The sequence below is a fragment of the Leuresthes tenuis genome, unplaced genomic scaffold (genome assembly GCF_036924035.1).
Source record: "Leuresthes tenuis unplaced genomic scaffold, fLeuTen1.0.hap1 SCAF_20, whole genome shotgun sequence".
Lineage (NCBI taxonomy): Eukaryota > Metazoa > Chordata > Actinopteri > Atheriniformes > Atherinopsidae > Leuresthes > Leuresthes tenuis.
Window position 1 is genome coordinate 6,804,110 of NW_027325374.1, and position 18,483 is coordinate 6,822,592.

Here is an 18,483-nt window from a genome sequence, read left to right on the forward strand (position 1 = left end):
TCAGCGGGTGAGGCTCGATTAATGATCCGACACACCAGTAAATGAGTGGACAGATCTCAGAGCCTTAAATCCTAAACTGATCATTAACTAAGAAGTGGCTGGAAGAGCACAGCTATGGAAAGTAGATCTGACCGTAAAAGATCAGGCAAATCAAAAATTGTGTGCTTGTCAAGTCCACAATGCAAAATCAGTCACTACAGGTTATTCGTATCCAGTGGTTTCTCTGAGTCAGGAACTTTTTTTTTAAAGTGCAACATTTCAACATGTTTTAAGGAATTATTTAAGCATAGCATCAAGGCAACAAAAAAACCTTAAAAACTTCAAATCCATCCATCCATCCCGTTTCTACACCCGCTTAATCCAACTCAGGGTCACAGGGGGGCTGGAGCCTATCCCAGCTGTCACTGGGCGAGAGTAAACTGGGTCGCCAGTCCATCACAGGACGCTCACGCTCACTCCTAGGGGCAATTTAGAGTCACCAAATGTTTTTGGGCAGAGGGAGGACGTCGAAGTACCTGGAGAGAACCCACGCACACACAGGGACAACATGCAAACTCCACACAGAAAGGCCCCAGGAACCAGGAACCCTCTTAATGTGAAGTAACGGTGCTAACCACCGCACCGCCATGCACCCCACCTTAAAAACGTATTATAAAAAAGAATGAAGCAATTGTCATGGAAAAGAATTAAGGGTATTCTGTGCAGCAGATTTTATATTAAGGTATCTTTAATTCACACTATAAGATCAAATATTTACTGAGGCATTTTGTTTACTGAGGCCACTGATGTTCTGATTTTGTCATGTAGGCAGAGTATAATTACACAGGATAAGCTTTTCATGAAGTGGTGGCTTTAAAGGGAACCCTGAAAACCCAAAAAGGTGTTTGAGGTATCACTCTACTAAACACCAAAAACATGATACAATTCTATTATTCTTTAAAATGATCAAGTTTGACACAAATTTTAAAGGATATAGAAAACATTCTCAGTCGACATATGATTGTTGGCTGAGTGTTAAAGGGGTTACTCACTATCGACTGATAAGGTGATGGGCTGGCTGGTCTTGTTCTCTCCATTCTTGTCATTTACTGCCTGCACATAATAGCGCCCGGCATCTGGTGCCACCGTAGACAAAATAACCAGCGTGTTGTCCAGAGTAATTGCGCTGAGGAGAGAACAAATACAAAACAAGGTGAATGCACTGTTCATCAAATGACGCAAAAGACTGTTAGATTGTGTTAATTATCTGGGTGGAAGGGATCTGGGACACTCACTGCTACATACATACAAAAACGAAAATAAAACTTAAAAGATTCTAGTGCCCATGGTATCCTGCTTTAAAAAAAAGAGACGTTGCACTGTCTAATTGGAGCTAAATATGTTTGAAGTTTATTTGTGTCCACTCTTGATCCCGTGGCTGAAAAGGACATCAAATATTTTACCATTTCAATGACTCTGTTCAAGCAGCATTAGATCTATTGATTTGCAATGTGAAAACAAACAGTGTAACAATGTGTAACTGCTGACTGAGCAAAGCAGAAGTATCGACTCTTCTTTTCTCAGATATGATATCCTTGTATAATGAGTCAGAGCTTTTAATTAGTTATTTGTACCTTCCTTCTTCCTGTGGCCTGCATTTTGTCAATTTACCACCTTTGACAAGAGAGAATAGCAACCTCATCATCAACTGCTGAAATGAGACCTGAAATGAATTAACACTGATCCATTTTTCAGGTGAACCTAATATGGACCCTAATACCAACTTTCTTGTTGTCGTTTTCAAGTTCTCCATATGACTCTCCACCTTCGGTGTAGTAGCCAGTGAGGAAGAAATCCTTCTCCCTGCTGCCTGATGCTACAGCCCCCTAACCATGTTTACAATCAATATTTTCTTATTATCTGAGCCTGTTCAACAATCTAATACCGCATTCTACCTTCTCCTCTATGCACTGTTCTATCCTGTTCCTCCTGTCCCCTACACTCTATCTTTTCCACCAACTACTGACTGCGACCATCTGCGTTGACAGCAACCAAACTGCTAAACCAAAACAGGTTAAGGAAATGCACATACACATCAAGAAATGTATCTTTTGATAAGGACATATGCATGGCTCTAGCATTTGTTAGAGATCAAAGTCAGGAAATTTGTGATTTCAGAGAAGCGCTTCAGTTGGAGAGACAGATCAATACCATTCAAATGGCTATAGCTGCCACCTACCCGCTGTACTCTGTGACATTTGAGCTTGATTTTCTCTTTGATGCTTTGAGCAAAGTTTCCTGAGCTATTCTTAGTGCTGAATCTGGATCGACACTGCTCTTACTAATCAATAAAGACAAGAAAAAAAAAAAAAGAATCTTCAGCCAGTAGTGGCTTCATGGCCTTTTGTATGAGAATACTGTATTTTTCATGTTTTTTGTACAAAATGTGTAAAACCAACAAACCCTGTCTTCCAAACCAACCCACTACACTTCTCCACCCTGGTCCTGGAGAGGAGTGTTGAAATACCTGCTCACGTTTACCTGGAAGCATGTACACAAAATATGTACAATTGTCTATATGTACAAACATATAGACACACAGAAAACCTTTTCAACTACTTAGTGTAGCTCTACGGCTGCACGCAGGAGAACAGCAGCCTTTGACACATGGCAAACAGTGACACAGTAGTCTCCTGTGCTGTTAGCATTTACAGTCTGAGACATCTTCAGAATGATTGATTTTCAAATATGTTGAAAGAGGCCCCAGTCACAGGGTTCATTTGGGATTCCTTGTGCATGCTGGTACTCAAACACTCTTTTTAAAGGGGCAGGCAAGCCTCAATCGCTGCAGCTTATGATCTGCGGTAAATATTTTATGCTAGCTCGCTGGAGCGGTGACAACCTGGACACACAGCTATGAATTATGGATCTCTTCAGGGATGTAAGAAACACGGAAGTGTCCGAAGCGCTAAATAAATCCCAGGTGACTTCTCAGGAACATTCTCCAATGGGGACAATATCCAGGCTTAACTTCTTCATATGTAGTCTGTTAAGAGTACAAAAATATATGATGGTGGTAGCTATAACCTGGAGGGGACTGCATTCCATATAATAATGCATCGGCTTGCTCAATGTTGAATGTGAATAACTATAACTGTAAACTGATGAGTAAAAGATGGACAGATTTCCAAAAGACACAAAGTTAAAGCTGATGTGTTCTTTCATTCATTCGTCTTAAAGTATTGGTGAAATAAAGACAGATAATGCCTTGTTTAGAGGCTGCATCGTCCCTGCCCCTTCACTCCGTTATATGGATATACGCCTATCGCGAGTTATCTAAATAACTCCCAAAGGATGCCGACTTTCGCCAAACTGTTTTCGGTGAGTAGATAAACGTATTTCATGCCAGAAATAAGGTCTAGGTTTAAAAATACTCTTTTCCCCTTTAAGTTAGGTGAGATTCATGCATGCTGCTCTTCTTAAAGGACTACCCTTTTTTTATGATGTTTATGTTGAGGATTGGTTTCCAAACTGCATGAGACTCTTCCTTGAAGTGAAGCACCACTCCAGAGTCTATCAAATCTTCCCGGAGCTCTTTTACAGTCAAATGAGGGTTGGGATTTTCCTTTTTACAGTAGCTGCTCCCAAACATCAACACCATTCGTTTTAGCTGACACTTCTTAATTTCATTCAGAGCGGAGGAAAAGTCTTCCTGCAGACACCTCACTGTCTAAATGCAGCAATATTCTGTTTTTTAATACACAATTCTTGTGTCAATGTTTAAAATAGTGCCTCCTCTTTGACTTTGAATAGCAGTTTGCCTGCTACTGACTATATAATCCATAGTTAGTAATTTTCACCTCATGTGCTCCTACTCTTTTTTTTTCCCAGAGGATAATGGACAACTTAATATCCTTATCCAAGCACCAGCCAAACTAAGTTTCAACCAATGTTATCCACAGAAAATTCAGATTCCACCACATATTGGGAGCAGGAGGCAATTTTTCCCCTGCTAGTTGATTTTAATATGCTCCCCTGCTGAGCCTCTCTCTCAGTCTGTAATCAGCGCTGGTGCAGTGGGGGTCGCACAAAACTTTGTTACGCAGCTTGTTCAGCAGATCTAACTGCTCCCAGAGCTTGCTGGGCCTCGGGGATCAAAGAACACATGATGTTGAAAAAAAAATAAAAGGCAGCCAATTATCCTGAATAGCTTTACATGTATATAAAAAAAGTAGAATGAAGGAGATAAGATTTGTTTTAAAAGAGTAATTAAATTTTTTTTCTCCAGTTTCCTGGAGTAATTTGTTTTTTTTCCGACTTTCTTTCTCATCCTCTGTCCGAATGCATTCTGGTCACCTTTTTTTTTTTTAGCTTCCCATCTCTCAGTGGTGTTGCGAGCAGCTGTCTATGGCTCACTTGTAACGATGGCTACTGCATATCCAGCACGGTGCAGGGATTCATCAAGCCACAGAGCTGAGAAATTTGGATATATCGGTTATGTGTTAACATGCTTCTATCTCTCCCTTTCTTTTAATTCAACTCAGTTTCCTTTTACATTATTATTCTCTGCCAAGAGCTGTGGTGCACCAGAAAGACAGCTGGAAAGAAACATCTTGGTTAAGTATGCAGCTTTATGCGAACCTAGCTTTTATTTGCAGCGGACAGCAGTATTAGTCTCACATGCAATTACTGTGGATCATTTTATTTATGTTAAGCATCAAATGTATCTTTCCTTGACTTTTCAGCCTTGTGATGCTGTGGGATTTTTAGCAATAGTGATGATGAGGATTTACTTTTGATTGAGGCAGAGATATAAGGGTTTAAATGTTTAATTTGCTACTAGCTGCTTCCCCTTTCTTAGTTCCGTTATTACAGATAAATTTAATTTCAGCAAAATTAAATTAACAATGATCCACAGTTGCTCTCTTTAACTGAAAAAAACATCGTCCCTGGACTCCGTATTTGGGAAAAACGGCTTAAGAGGATATCTTCCTATCCATTTCAATCCCTAACTTTATCTGTTTGTATATGTATGTTATTGTGTTAATCCAGTACTGACATGGTGTGACAGTGCCGTCCTGGCTCTAACCCACACATACACATACTGGGGTGTTTTGGCATCTGTCAAGGTTGTCCCTCTCCACTGGGCCGTGATGGGCCTAACCTCGCTCCACAGCCTTAGACTTCCATTACATGCAGACAAATGGCCCCAGCTGGCTGATGGCCTCCTCCTGGAGAGTGAGAGGGGTCGACAGGATCAAGCGGCTCACATGGCTGGCTAAGGTATGAGTCAAACCACAGGCAGTGGACAAATGAAGGCAAAAGAAAGCTAGAGCCGGAGTGTGCAACAGGCTGCGTGCCCTACTGCTCAATAGACCTGTGTTGAAAAAGCCACAGCTCCTGGGGATGGAAGATGGAGGCGTGAGAGAGGAAAGGAAGTGTTTCTCATGAAGAAGCCACTTGTTTTCACACCGGGGGCATGAACTAGAGATTTGTGTCTCACTGTTCGCTTTCTGCCACCCTACTGCTTGCTGTCCGCGTAGTGTTCAGACAACCAAAGTGAGTTAAGTAGCAAAGGATGTCTCAAATCCTCCCCAGATAGTGACATCCAAAAGAACTTTAGGAGATGTATAACCTGCTTTGATCTATTTGCACTTGAGCTGATATTTGATTTGATTAAAAGACTAATTCTTGTTTTACACACTAACTTAACAGTGTGTACAGAAGGGATTTTGTACCTGCAGACCTTAACAAATCCTGGAACTAGGTCCAAAATGGAAGTGGCTATCAGACTCTAAATTTAGTAAAGCATCGCTCACCATTCTGGCACATAGATGCAAGCAGTGTCAGAGGGATACTCTTGACTTTAGTGGGCAAAGCAAAGCTCAGGAGAATGCAGACAGTTTATTCCATCTAACTGTAGAGTATAAGCCCAGTATACACAGTTTGATTTTTAGCTGTCCTAAATAAAAGGTGACCAATGTCAAAGAATCTCAGTGAAATCTTTGACCACGGCTAAAAACAGCAGTCCTACATTAGAAAGTGAGACAGGTTTAAAGAAAACAATTGTTACTGTATCTAGACCAACGACAGCCAGAACAGTGCCAGAAATTAAGGATGATCATCCTGAAGTCTGACTGCTGCTACTCCCTGCATATACCAACCAGCCAATATAAATGTAGCATGGAATGACTGAATCAAACCTGACCAGCGTAAATGGGAGGCAAATTTGTGTTTTGATTGTCCGTATGATGGGTCCTCCAGCTCATACTATCACTCAGCCTGGTGGCAGACCAGCAAACATAACAAGTAGTAAACCGTAGTAAACAGAGCAGTACGCTCAATAAACCTGCTTTATGACCTTTGGACCCCATTTTTGCAGACTAATAGTGATTTTGCAGTGATCCTCACCCTGTTTTGTAATAAGATTTAAAAAAATAATAATAATAAGTTGCTTGTGCGTCTTTAATTAGAATTGGTCCTACTGACAAGAAAAAATCACGTCAACAAAGCAATTATTTTCATGATGAAGTGAGTTACGTTGATCATCATGAAATAATTCAATGTTTTGCTGAGAAGCCTTGAGCTTCTTGCATTCCTTTTCTACCTTAACACTTACCACCCAGTCATCCCCTTCCTTAATATAACAACAATTCTTGACATCAGCATTCTACTCCATTGGGACAATGAGCCTCATCATACTGCATACTGCATACTAGAACGCTTCAAGGAAAACTGAAAACACAAGACCTGGGGCCAAGTTTCCAGTCCCAGTCACCTGGAAGCATGTAGGAAATCTCCAATATAACTGTATGGTGATTGGTCAAGATGTAGTAAATGTGTAGTAATTGGTTGAACTTGTGAACAGTGTACCAATACCTGCCATTAAAGATATGTATTTTGAACATGTTTGAACATATAGACTGTTTGTCTGCCAAAGAAAGAAAGTAGAAGGTCAAGGTCCATTCATTTAGGAATTCATGTGTCATATTTTTCTTCATGAATAAATGCTCAACAGTTGTAGGAAACAAAGAGGGAGTGCTTGGCTATTCGCTGGCCCTCGTGACTAATGGGGAATCCATAGCATACTGACAGGATCTGAGTGTCACAGGCAGAGGCCGTTAATTGATCGTCAGCTATAGCGGATTACTCAAGCGAGCTGCAATGTGTGTGCACGTCAGGGATGTCCTCCCACTGACTCCTCCAGGTCAGGCTCCCCTGTGTTCTGTCTTAACCGACACCTCTACAAGGTTGTTTCAGTGTAACACGGATAAATCCACGGTAAAGTGCCAATCGAAAGTTTCTGGGAGAATAACAACAGGTAGTGGGTAGTGAATTGCTGTCAGAGTAAAATAGTAAGAAGACAGTTTCTGCTGCTATATACAGAGACAAACTCACCCTCTAGCCAGCAGCCCCACAATCTTTGGCAAATGTGTTTACTGACGGATGCTCTGATTATACACCACATTAAGTCTCCGAAATAACAAAACAAATCACAGCAGCTGAATGGGAAAGACCCTGCGTAATGCATTCCGACTCAATAAGGGAAGAATAATGACATTTAGCACTGAATAAGTTCTCTTTATGTTTGCATCCTGTCTTGTATAGAAATAAAATAAAAAACAAAGTTCTACTGGTTCATTGCAGGTCATTGGCTATGTTTACATGCACAACAATATTCCAACGATTTGACTAAATAAGACAATATTCTCATTACATTAGACGCATATAGGATATTCCATTTATATTCCAATCTACATGTTACGAAGTGCAGTTGAGGTCACGCCCACATCATGTCACCCTGTGCCACTGGAATGTTTGGCGGTATCCAAAGCTTATAATTCCATCCATATCCATCAAGACACAGAGCTTAATTTGGGCTTTGAGCTTAAGTCTTCTTTTTACCCGCAGCCATCCTTTAGCATATTTCAGCATGCGTTGCAAGATGCTGTGACACCTCAGGTGGAACGTAATTGTTTAGTTAAGGTGTCTACATAAAGCGAGTAGGATAGGAATACTCCACAAAGTTCAAGTGGTTCTTTGCTACTCAAAATATAAGGTGATCAAATCCGAAGTGATCTAGACACATGATTTTTTTTTATCAGAGTATGGTCTTATTTTGTTAAATGTACCCAATGATCAAGTAGGACATCAGCACGGAATTAAGGACAAGGACAATCTTTTTAACCCGGACAGTAAACAAGACGGGCAAATCAAAGACCATTGGAGAAAAGCACAATGATAAGTGAATTTGTAAGTTTATGTACTGTCAGAGACGGCATGGGAGTGTCTGCCTATGCCAAGACCAGCAGCTGCACAGGCCACATGGCAGAGAGACAGCAGTCACAGTATCACAGTAAGAAGCTGCCTTGCCAGGGGTAATCTGGCAGCTTGGAGGCAAAAATGCAGTGTTCATTAAGTTACTGGGTTTTTTTCACCCACATGCAGGGCCTACAGTGGATGGTATGCACTCATACACAGGATATGCTAAGAACAACGTTTCTTTCAGCGGTGCTGTGCGTTTCAGCAGTTTATGTGGCTTTTAGCACACATTGTGGAATGAGCTTGGAGCTCTCTAAAGGCCATTTCATACCGATGGTCTCCTGTTTAGGCAACTTAGTCCACACAGAAACATTTGGATGAGATGTTGGAGAAACAAAACAAAGCTGTCTGCAGATCATCAGTGACCTGGATACTGTGTGTATTTCTAGTGGTGATCAGTTCACATAAATCGGCACCGAACTTGAGAGACTGTCATGATCTGTGATTTTTTTTGTCTCGTCTCAGTTCTGTTCAATTCCTCAGTTCCTCAGTCTCTCTTCAGTCTGGTCATCTGCTCCACTCCCTTCCCTCAGCTTTCTTCACCCTCTGTATTTAAACTCCTGGTTTCATTCACTCTTTGTCAGATTCTCTGTTTTCTGCAGGTTTCCTCCCGAGTTGTCCTTTTTCAGTTCAGTATTATTTCTGGCTTTCCAAATTCGGTCCATTTTTTGCTTTTGTTTTCTAGTGGGAAATTAAAAAGTGGATTTTCTTTTTGGAAATGGTTATCTGGCTTTCCCATGCCTTTTGTTTAAAATAAATGCTTTTCTTTTCATTTTACCTCCTCGCTCCCAAGCTGTGTCTGCACCTGGGTCCTTCTTCCTCGCCACCTGCTATATGTGACAGCAGGATCTGACCAGATCATGGACCCAGCAGACATGTTCTCACATCGACTCGAGGTCTCTGCACAGTCCCAGTGTGCTGCTCCGAAGGGGCAGATGATTTCCCTCTGGAGTTTTTCCTGCCGTCAAGCAGGAGGAACTGAGTCCAACTGGTACCAGGAGTCACATAAAGAGCTGTCCTTGTCTCATTCTCCAAAGCACATAAGCATTGCCCCTGGCCTGCCTACTCTGTGCCCCGGCTGTCTCCAGTGCCTCAGTCACCTGCACCCCAGCCACCTCCAGCGCCCAGGTCTCCAGCGGGGGGAGACCTGGGCGCTCTTAGTTGAATATCTTAGTTGGATGGCAGCCAGGCCAGAAAGGGACCAGTCACTTGTAACTGATAATACAGAGAGACGTGCCGTCTGCAGCGCCTCAGTCTCCTGTACCCCAGCCATCTCCAGTGTCCAAATCTCCGGCCCCCGTTAGTAACTCTGAGGGGGAGATGATAACTCTTTTCGAATATTTTAGTCGGATGGCAGCCAAGTAGGAAAGGGACCATGTTGCTTGTTACAGACTATACAGAGAAACGTACTAGAAGGAGGAGAGGCTCCAAGCAGGTCCTCTGCACCTCCTTCACACAGGTGGATTCTCCAGCATTGGAGTGACACAGTCTCCAGCTGCGCCGCTTCCTACTCCAGAGGGAGCCTAGGGGGCTCGCCTCCTTCAGTTACTGGTCCCGCTCCGGAGGGAGCCCAGTTGGGTTCACCTCATCCTGTTCCTACTCCAGAGGGATACCAGGATGGCTCGACTCTTGTTCCTGATCCTGCTTCAGAGGGAGCCCAGCCAGGCTTGCCTTCTCCAGTTCCTGGTCCTGATCCCGAGGTAGCTCATGGGGGCTTGCCTCATCCTGTCTCTGTTCTTGCTCCAGAGGGAGCCAAGGGGGCTCGCCTCCTTCAGTTCCTGTTCCTACTCCAGAGGGATACCAGGATGGCTCAGCTCTTGTTCCTGACCCTGCTTCAGAGGGAGCTTGGAGTGTCTCACCTCCTTTAGGTCCTTACCCTGCTTCTGAGGGTGCCCAGGAGGGCTCGTCTCTAGTTCCTCTTCCTGGTCTTGTCTCCTGTGGAGCAAAGATAGGTGCACTTCCGCTGTCGCTGGACATCTGGCCACCCACCAGACCGTTGTCGGCTCCAGTTCCCTCTTGCTGGGCATCTGACCGCCCGGCAGAGAGGCCTCCTGCCCCTCCCTTGGAGTGGTCCTCATTCCTCCTTTTCCCTAAGTTTTTGAGATTTTGAACTTCGATTTGTTTTTGACCGAGTTGGTGTTGCTGTCCTTTTCCAAGTTTCGTTCCACTTTTTGTTTTTGTTTTCTAGTGTTCTTTTTTTAGAAATGTTTTTCTGGCTTAGCCGCGCATTTTGTTTAAAATAAATGGTTTCCTTTTCATTTTACCTCCTGGCTCTCAAGCTGTGTCTGCACCTGGGTTCTCCTTCCTTGCCACCACCTACACGTGACACAGCTCATCTCAAAATAGCCCTTGCAATCAACAAGTGTCATCCCAGTGATTTCTAATCTTCTTCCACCATGTCACTGCAGGAAAAAAACAATTAGACGTCACACCTATAGAGCAAGAGGAAGAAATTTCAACATATGCCTCGCAACCTAGCTGATCATAATTTTGAATAAAAACACAATGTGACAGATAAGTACTTGCAGCTGCCAACAATATAAGCCGGAAATTTACTAGCTGTTCTACTGGCTAGCGGTGATTACCACATAAATTTAAGGTCTGGCAGCTTTCCCTCAACTCCTCTTTCGTTGAGGTGTGATTAAGCAGAACATAGAGACAAGCAGCAAGACGGACCCCTGAAGAGTCTGCAAATTAAAGTTATGACACCTGAGGAAGGAATAGCAGGAACAGGGGACGATGAGAGGAAATTGAAAAAGAGAGAGTGGAAAGGTAAGACAGAGCTTGTGTGACAGTAAAAATCGTCACCATGGTTGTAGTCCAAGGGTGCTTTTTTCCATTCTTCCTCCCTCCCTCCTCCTTCATTGCTATTCTTCACTGTAACTTGGCCTATAGTAAGGCAGCACCTGACACACCAATATCTTGCAGACTGAATTACCAGAGTTATAGTCATACTGCATTAATCATAGAGGCCCGTGTGACAATATTTGGAGAAACTATACAGCTGGAAATGACCCTAGAGAGCCCTCGTCTTTGGAGAGAACCTTCATCAAGGTAGCATGTGATTTGCTGCAGATTTCTCTGGTGTTCACCCGTTCTCCTCCACTAGTGAGACTCTGATGCCTCTATGGAGTAACTGCTACTGGCATGAATCAAATTCAATTAAATGATTTTCAATAAAAAAGTCTGCCTGTTATCAACAGTGCTCATTTGCACACTGTGACCTTGGTAGTGCGTATTAGCATTCTCAGAGCTGCAGGGTAGGAAATGAGGAAGAAGAGCAGCTAAGAAAACACAGTGTTTTACTGCTTCAGCTGAAAGCGAGGGAGGGCACAGATGCATGGCACAGGAGGAAGGACTGAAGACCATAAAAAAAAAGCTTTACTTAAGCTGATGCAAAATCACAAAAATGCAGCAAAAAAATGCACAAAAAAAAAAGCACGAGGGGAGCACGACGCTGGAATCCAGAAACAACAGAAAGATTCAGAAACTAAATGAGCTACAAACTGTGAAAGCTGAAAGGCATGGCATAAGGAACACAGGAGGGGAGTATGGACGAACTGACAGCTGAAAGGGAAAGATCCTGGACTGTAGAGAGGATACATAGGGGACTAATTGGTGATTGGGAACTGTCAGGAAAACACACAAAAGCAGGACGCGAACTAACCAGTACACAATGAAAACAATTTTAAAAATGAAACAGGAAAGACTTGAAGAATAAGCCAACTTAAACCGAACATGTTTCAGGTGAAAACTCATTACCATAGCAGTGAATGGCTTAGAATGGAGACAAGAGAACTGAGAGAAAAGAGGAGAGGGCAAATTAATGAATTGTGATACTAATACTTTAAATTTATAGAGTTTAAAGTCTTTGGTAGACCCCTCTCACAAAAATCGTGACAAAAATCCCTTCAAATGCCAGCTCGCAGAACCATTAAATTAAAAACCGAGCTAGTGTTGCATCCAATCGTACTATTCCAAAAAAAAAAAAATGAAAGTAGAGCTTCAATGTGGATATTAAATCAAAGCAACATTTTAAAGACAATGCAGTCATTATGGTGGAATATAATGATTTAGGGTTTTTTCCCTTACCTACACTGTTACGTTGCTTTTTAAAATGTAAAAGCTTTTCATATATTCAATGTCCAGACCAAAGGGAGTAATTCACACTCGCACAAGGTCTCATTTGTAGTCTAGCCTTTTCCTCCCTTTTCCTCAAATTTGCATAATGCCTGCCTTGTGGCTAGTTTGGCAAACTTCAAAAAACTAACTGATCCAAACTTCTCCAGTTATGTTTTGGAACAAGACACCAGTTTCTTCCTGCATCCACAATAGCAACTCAACATACAAAATCCATGACAGGTAAAGTACAAAGGTGATCTTGTACCCTGCTTAAGTGTCTAAACTGACTTCCGAATGGACCAGTGTTCAAGTGAACACACAAAAAGAACAAATGAGCCAAAATCTTTTAAAAGCAAATGTTAGTGTGCTCATTTTTGACTGGTGAGCTGACCAGTCGAGGCAGACTAGGCTTTTTGAAGGGTGGCTTGACAGAAAACTAAACTAAACAAACAAACAAAAAAGGATGTAAGAAGAGTCTTTTTTAAAAATGTGTTTTTAACATTAAAGCATGTAGAGTTACTGTGGTACACCCAGAATGCCACATTAATACCCTGTAATATTAATTCTTTAGTCTTTTTTCGGTTGATAAAAGTCATTTAGGTTTCGACAATCAGACAGAGGAAACTGAAGTGACAAGTCTCCCGACAGCCAACCCCAGACTTCATCTTTTCAGAATGTCTGGACACTTGTCTCATTGTGATTCTGGGTCAGGGTATGATTACTGATGAAGAGGAGCTGATAAGAAAGATTCACTCCATCTAAGGGCAAGGTCACCTCCCACTGCAAAGAAATGTAGATGTGATGAGATGGAGATTAGAGACTTTTTAACACACACACTTGCAGGTACATGCATAGAAAGTACTCCCACATAAGTGCAACAACACTTTCTATCTATCTATCTATCTATCTATCTATCTATCTATCTATCTATCTATCTATCTATCTATCTATCTATCTATCTATCTATCTATCTATCTATCTATCTATCTATCTATCTATCTATCTATCTATCTATCTATCTATCTATCTATCTATCTATCTACCTATCTATCTATCTATCTATACATACATATAGGAAAAGATCATTTGATAAAGTATCCTGCTTGCCATTTTGAGCCCAGATTCAAACCATAAGCAAACATTAGATGTGAATAATGATCTCATTAGCTTTATACTGTTGTTTCAATTGCATACCCATTCTAAAGTTTTCTTTATTTTTTTTTACCTTTGGATTTGACCCAGACAGTCCTTCCCTCAACACCTGACATTATCAGTTCTTAGTTCTACACCAGAAAAGCCTTTGTAATAATTCTTTAGATGGAGGTCAAAACGTACAGTAAAACTAGTTCAAGGCACTTACCCCAAACCAGCAAATGAACAGGCTCCATCATCAAAAAAAAAAAAGAGTACCAAATAAAGTAAACAGTCTGTAGGGGCTCCAGTCTCTTTGTGACCAGAGTAAGATAGAAAATACAATCCATCCACAGATCAGCTTACAAAAGGTTTTAAAGAGGAAATCGGGGGGGAACACCACATTCCCAATCCCGCTGTGCATACACACCCTTTTTTTTTTTTAGGTAATCTTAATTAAAAAGCAAAACAAGAATCCCATTTGAGGCTGTCAGTTTGTCCATTGCTCCCTAACATTAGAGTGCACCGATTGTGCCGTAAGAACACTACCGCTGCCAGCTGGTAAATACTGATAGCTGATCTGAGGCAGCACAGCCTCTGAGTTTTGGGCTGAAATGAAGGGAGAAAAAGAAGGACACACACATGCAGTAGATAAGCTCATAAAAGTTTTTTATGTAGGTTGCCCCCTTAAAATAGGAAATGAGTAATGATGGGGAATTTCTATTACACATGTTAACATGGTCTTGTTATTGGCCCTCGGTTTGCAAAAGCATTGCAGCTGCACTTTGCTTGGCAGAAAATGTTGAAGACAGGTACAGAAGAGAAGTAAAAAGAACGTAACTTACATGCGACTGCTGGGTGGAATCTTACGTCCATCTCTGAACCAGGTGACTTGAGGTTGGGGGAAGCTGCGAATGCGTGGTGCCGGAATAACGGCCCCCTCTCCCTGAGAGACTGATTGAGTACGTTCACCCTCTTCAAAACTGCCCATAACTAGAGAAAAGCAAACAACAAGTACAATAAAACAGGGAAACAGAATAAGAGGATAAATCACACATACAAGTCACAGGCACAGATTTCCCTTTGGCTGCCATTTTTACTCCCTTTCTTTGACTTTTGCTGATCATAGAGCAGCTGTCATCCCCTTTGTGTTCGGAAATGTTCCATTGGGTTGCGTTGACGAACAGAGCAGTGTCATCACAGTACATCAACAAAGGCTTAAAGGACTCACAAAGGGACATTGAGGGGATGCTAAATTGACTTAAATTCATTCATTCTTATAGGTGCAGATGCATCCAGGGCAATCAATCTTGATCACGATCTAAATGTGCACAGTAAACACACAAAATGACCAACTAGAGCGTTATGCTATTCAGTTATCTGCTGATGTATGTCACTCATAACTATTTCATTCCTTCTTTATATCTTGAAAAGGTGACAAAAATACAGCACTAACAACGCTGCTCCTCCTCTGCCTGTTTGATAATCAGATCTGTGGACAGGTACAGAGTTGGTGGAAATGTACTCTTCAATTGGTGGTTTAGTTTCAGCTCTGCATTCATCTCATGCAGACAGAAAAACTAATAATACAATAGCAACAAGCAGGCTTTGTCTTCTCCAGCCACAACACTGTCAACAAAAGAAAGTGCCGACTTTGGTTTTAAATGACACCGAGCTCTGTGAGAGGTAAGAAAAGTATCAGATACTGAATGTGCGGGAAACTGAAAAAACTCAGCTAAATACATCAGAGTCATTACATGGAAACTGTGTTTAAGTAAGTTTTAACACAGTCTAGAAATAATATCTGCAGAACATACAGGGATCAGGGTGTGGGACTTTGAAATACGGATGTTTGAGTGGTTGTGCATCGATGGCAATTTTATTTTCCCCTCTCCCGCGCTCTTTCAAAGAGTATAAAAAAAAAGGTAATCTGGCTTTGCCGTGCAGCTGTGGTGCTTAGCTTAAATGAAAATCTAGGAAGTGTGCAAATCCCCTGACTTTGATCTGCAGCTTCGGTTATTCTATGTCCTCCTCCCCATCTTCCCTAATCTCCAATGCCTCGGCATGTTTCCCTTTCTCAGAGGTGTGTCTTTGCAATCCTAATTGTGCTGCTTCAATGGAAAAGCTTCCAAAGGGATCTTGCCATCTTTCTCTGTCATATCTCCCACTCCCTTCCCTTGTCTGACTCATCCATTTCTTCTGCAGGTGTCCTGAATTTGTCTTTTTACTCTGCATCACCATCCAAAGACCTTTATGAGCAACTGATAAGAGCAAGAAGAGAATTATGGAAATGGGAATACAGGAATACAGGAACTGAATCACAGTGGGTTACGAGCCAAGAAATAAATAGAAAGCAGTGGTGGTCAGACAACAAACAAAATCAAGAGAGGGGGTGGAAGTAAGTACAAAAAGAGCCAGTGATGAAAGTAACAAAGAATCAAAAAGCTGGAAGAGAGAAGAGATGCATAAAGAGAAGGACCAGAGGGACTGTTAGACCTACCCCTGCTCCCTCCCATTTCTGTCTCTCTCACGCCTGGTTGACTGCACTGTCAGGTACAGCATGTCACTGGAACAAATGGAGGCCAATGAACCTGGTGTATGCAGGCAGGATAATGGGCACAGGACAGTTGTGCATATGAGGAGTGAGGGTGGATTCTCCAGATACGTCTGGTGCGTGGCTCTTATGGCTCGTTAACAAGACAAGGGAGCTGAGTGGCCTGAAACCGGCTGGGAAAATTTATAGAAACCTCGTGTATGGGAGGATTGTTTTTGCCAAGAAACAACAGATGTTGTTGACAAAAGACTGAGAGCAAAATAAGCGGCGGTCATATTTAAATGAGGCAAAGTTAAAAAAGAACCATGGCAACAATATCAATCTAATGAGAATGCTGAGTGGAACAGCTGTCTGGGTTGATAACACTCCGAATGAGATGCAGGTAGATCTTTCACCCTGCAAGCATCCGTCCCTCCCAAGTCAGTCCTTGATTCAAAGGCGGCCAAAGAGAGTGTGGCCATACTGTGTTCTCTGGAATCAATTAAGCACAGGCGCACTCTCTCTTACTCTGTATCTATCTGTTCATCTACTGGTCCCATTTGTTTTTGTTTCACCCACATTCTGTGCGTATACTTACAGGCCACTTGTACTTCTGTGCGCCTCTGCAGAAGGGCTCCAACCCGATTCCTCACAATGCAGCGATAGAAGCCAGCATGTGAGCGATCCAAAGAGGGGATTAGGTACCTTTAATAAACACAGAAACAGACAAGAAAACAACAGATATGACCGCTGAAATCTCAACAAACTGATAAAAAAATACTGAAATAAACTAATTAAGACAAAAGCAAGAGTCAAAGCAAATCTGAAAGCACAAACACGATTAGAAGCATCTGAGTGCACGTGCGCATTAAACACACAACTTTAAGACCATCTAATAGAGGAACAAGGGCACAGAGGACATCAGAGCTGAGCTGTTGTTTATTCCAATGATAATGATGCTCGAGAGGCTAACCCAGTCACCACAGTGAAGCTCTCCCTCAAGACACATGCTTAGATAGACAGCAAACACATTTATTAAAATGTCTTCTATGCATGCACACACATTCACACAAGCACAAAATCCCCAGAGACAAAGGCTGAAGTTGCTTGCCACCAGCAGCTGACTCTCCCCCATGACCTTGATTTCCAGCTGTGGAGGCAGTACCACCTCTGTACCATGTGGAGGCAGCGTAAAGTGTGTCTCATACAGCTGTGTGTCAGAAACTGTACAGTTCATTTACCACTTGTTTTATAGTGTATCTCGTGCCACATTTGGGAACACAGCTGCTTGAATAAGTAGGAAGCAAGGTTGGTAAAATACTGGATTGAGAAGATGCACTCCAAAAAGCTCTGCTATAATCCCCATTTTGCAAAACTCATTGCAATGACACCGCAAAGATGCACAAGTCACAGAGCACTCCAAACAAACAGAACACTCTGGACTATGATTTTTAGTATACGTTCAAATTGGATTTAACTGTTAGGATATGGCTTATGGGACATGACAGAAGATGGAGACAGTTTAATCATGAGTTAAAACCTATGAGGTCAAATGCAAAATCAAGCAGGATAAGCTCCACTAGCAAAAGAGGAGTGAACCTCACATCCACATTTTACAGGGGCAAACTTCCATGCACCACTCACTCTGGCTATGCCACTGCAAGGCTGTTAGGGATGCAGAGAGGCTCACAGCTGTGTCTTGTGACACATCTGTGGATGCAGCTGATGCCAAAAGAATAAATGGCAAGTGAGCCTATTAAGAGAACTGGCTTGAGGAGGGAATGACAGTGTCCCCATTTTGTAAAACACAATGCAATGATAGCACAAAGAGAGAAAACGGAGATCTGTTGGAGACTAATTATATTTTACTGTCATGATTTACTTTGTTCTGTGCCTTTAGATGCAATTGGTTGAACCGCTGTACAGTAAAGATTCTGTAAAAAGCTTCTTAACTGCACTATTACAAAGCATTAGGTGTGAGCTAAGAACCAGACACTCACAGGGATCAATGTTTCTTTAATGTGTGCATGCATCTTTCCAATATCTACAGTGCACCAGGGTATAGCTGTGAGAGATATCATCAACAGTTCCAGGGTGCAGAATGGATATCGTCCATTGTGTGGCAGTCAAGTAGTTACCCTAAAATGTCAGGCATCCACACTGCACTGAACAGCACCTGTCATCTTAAAAACCTCCTAATAAGTACGAAATGGCACAGCGGTCGGACATACATGAAGTGGCCAACCATTAAAGTGACTGCAGTCTCTAGTGGCATGTTAGATGGCAGCTAAATGCGCAGAAGTTGCAAATCAGCCTACAGCCACCTGTACATGTTTAATTTGAAAGTGGCTTGAGTGCAGCAACTTCTTATAAAAATAAATACTTGTTGCAAAAGG

General features: G+C 42.1%; 1 protein-coding gene across 2 annotated transcripts in view; it reads right to left on the reverse strand.

The window, feature by feature from the left end:
- The window catches only part of sdk2b (sidekick cell adhesion molecule 2b), an 85,557-nt gene that overhangs the window by 55,949 nt on the left and 11,125 nt on the right, over positions 1 to 18,483 (reverse strand). For both annotated transcript variants that reach the window (XM_072373635.1, XM_072373636.1), the window contains exons 2-4: positions 16,686 to 16,792; positions 14,400 to 14,547; positions 1,032 to 1,165 (exon numbers count right to left, since the gene is read on the reverse strand). In XM_072373635.1, the coding sequence (XP_072229736.1) occupies positions 1,032 to 1,165; positions 14,400 to 14,547; positions 16,686 to 16,792 (389 nt within the window). The remainder of the gene's footprint in view (positions 1 to 1,031; positions 1,166 to 14,399; positions 14,548 to 16,685; positions 16,793 to 18,483) is intronic.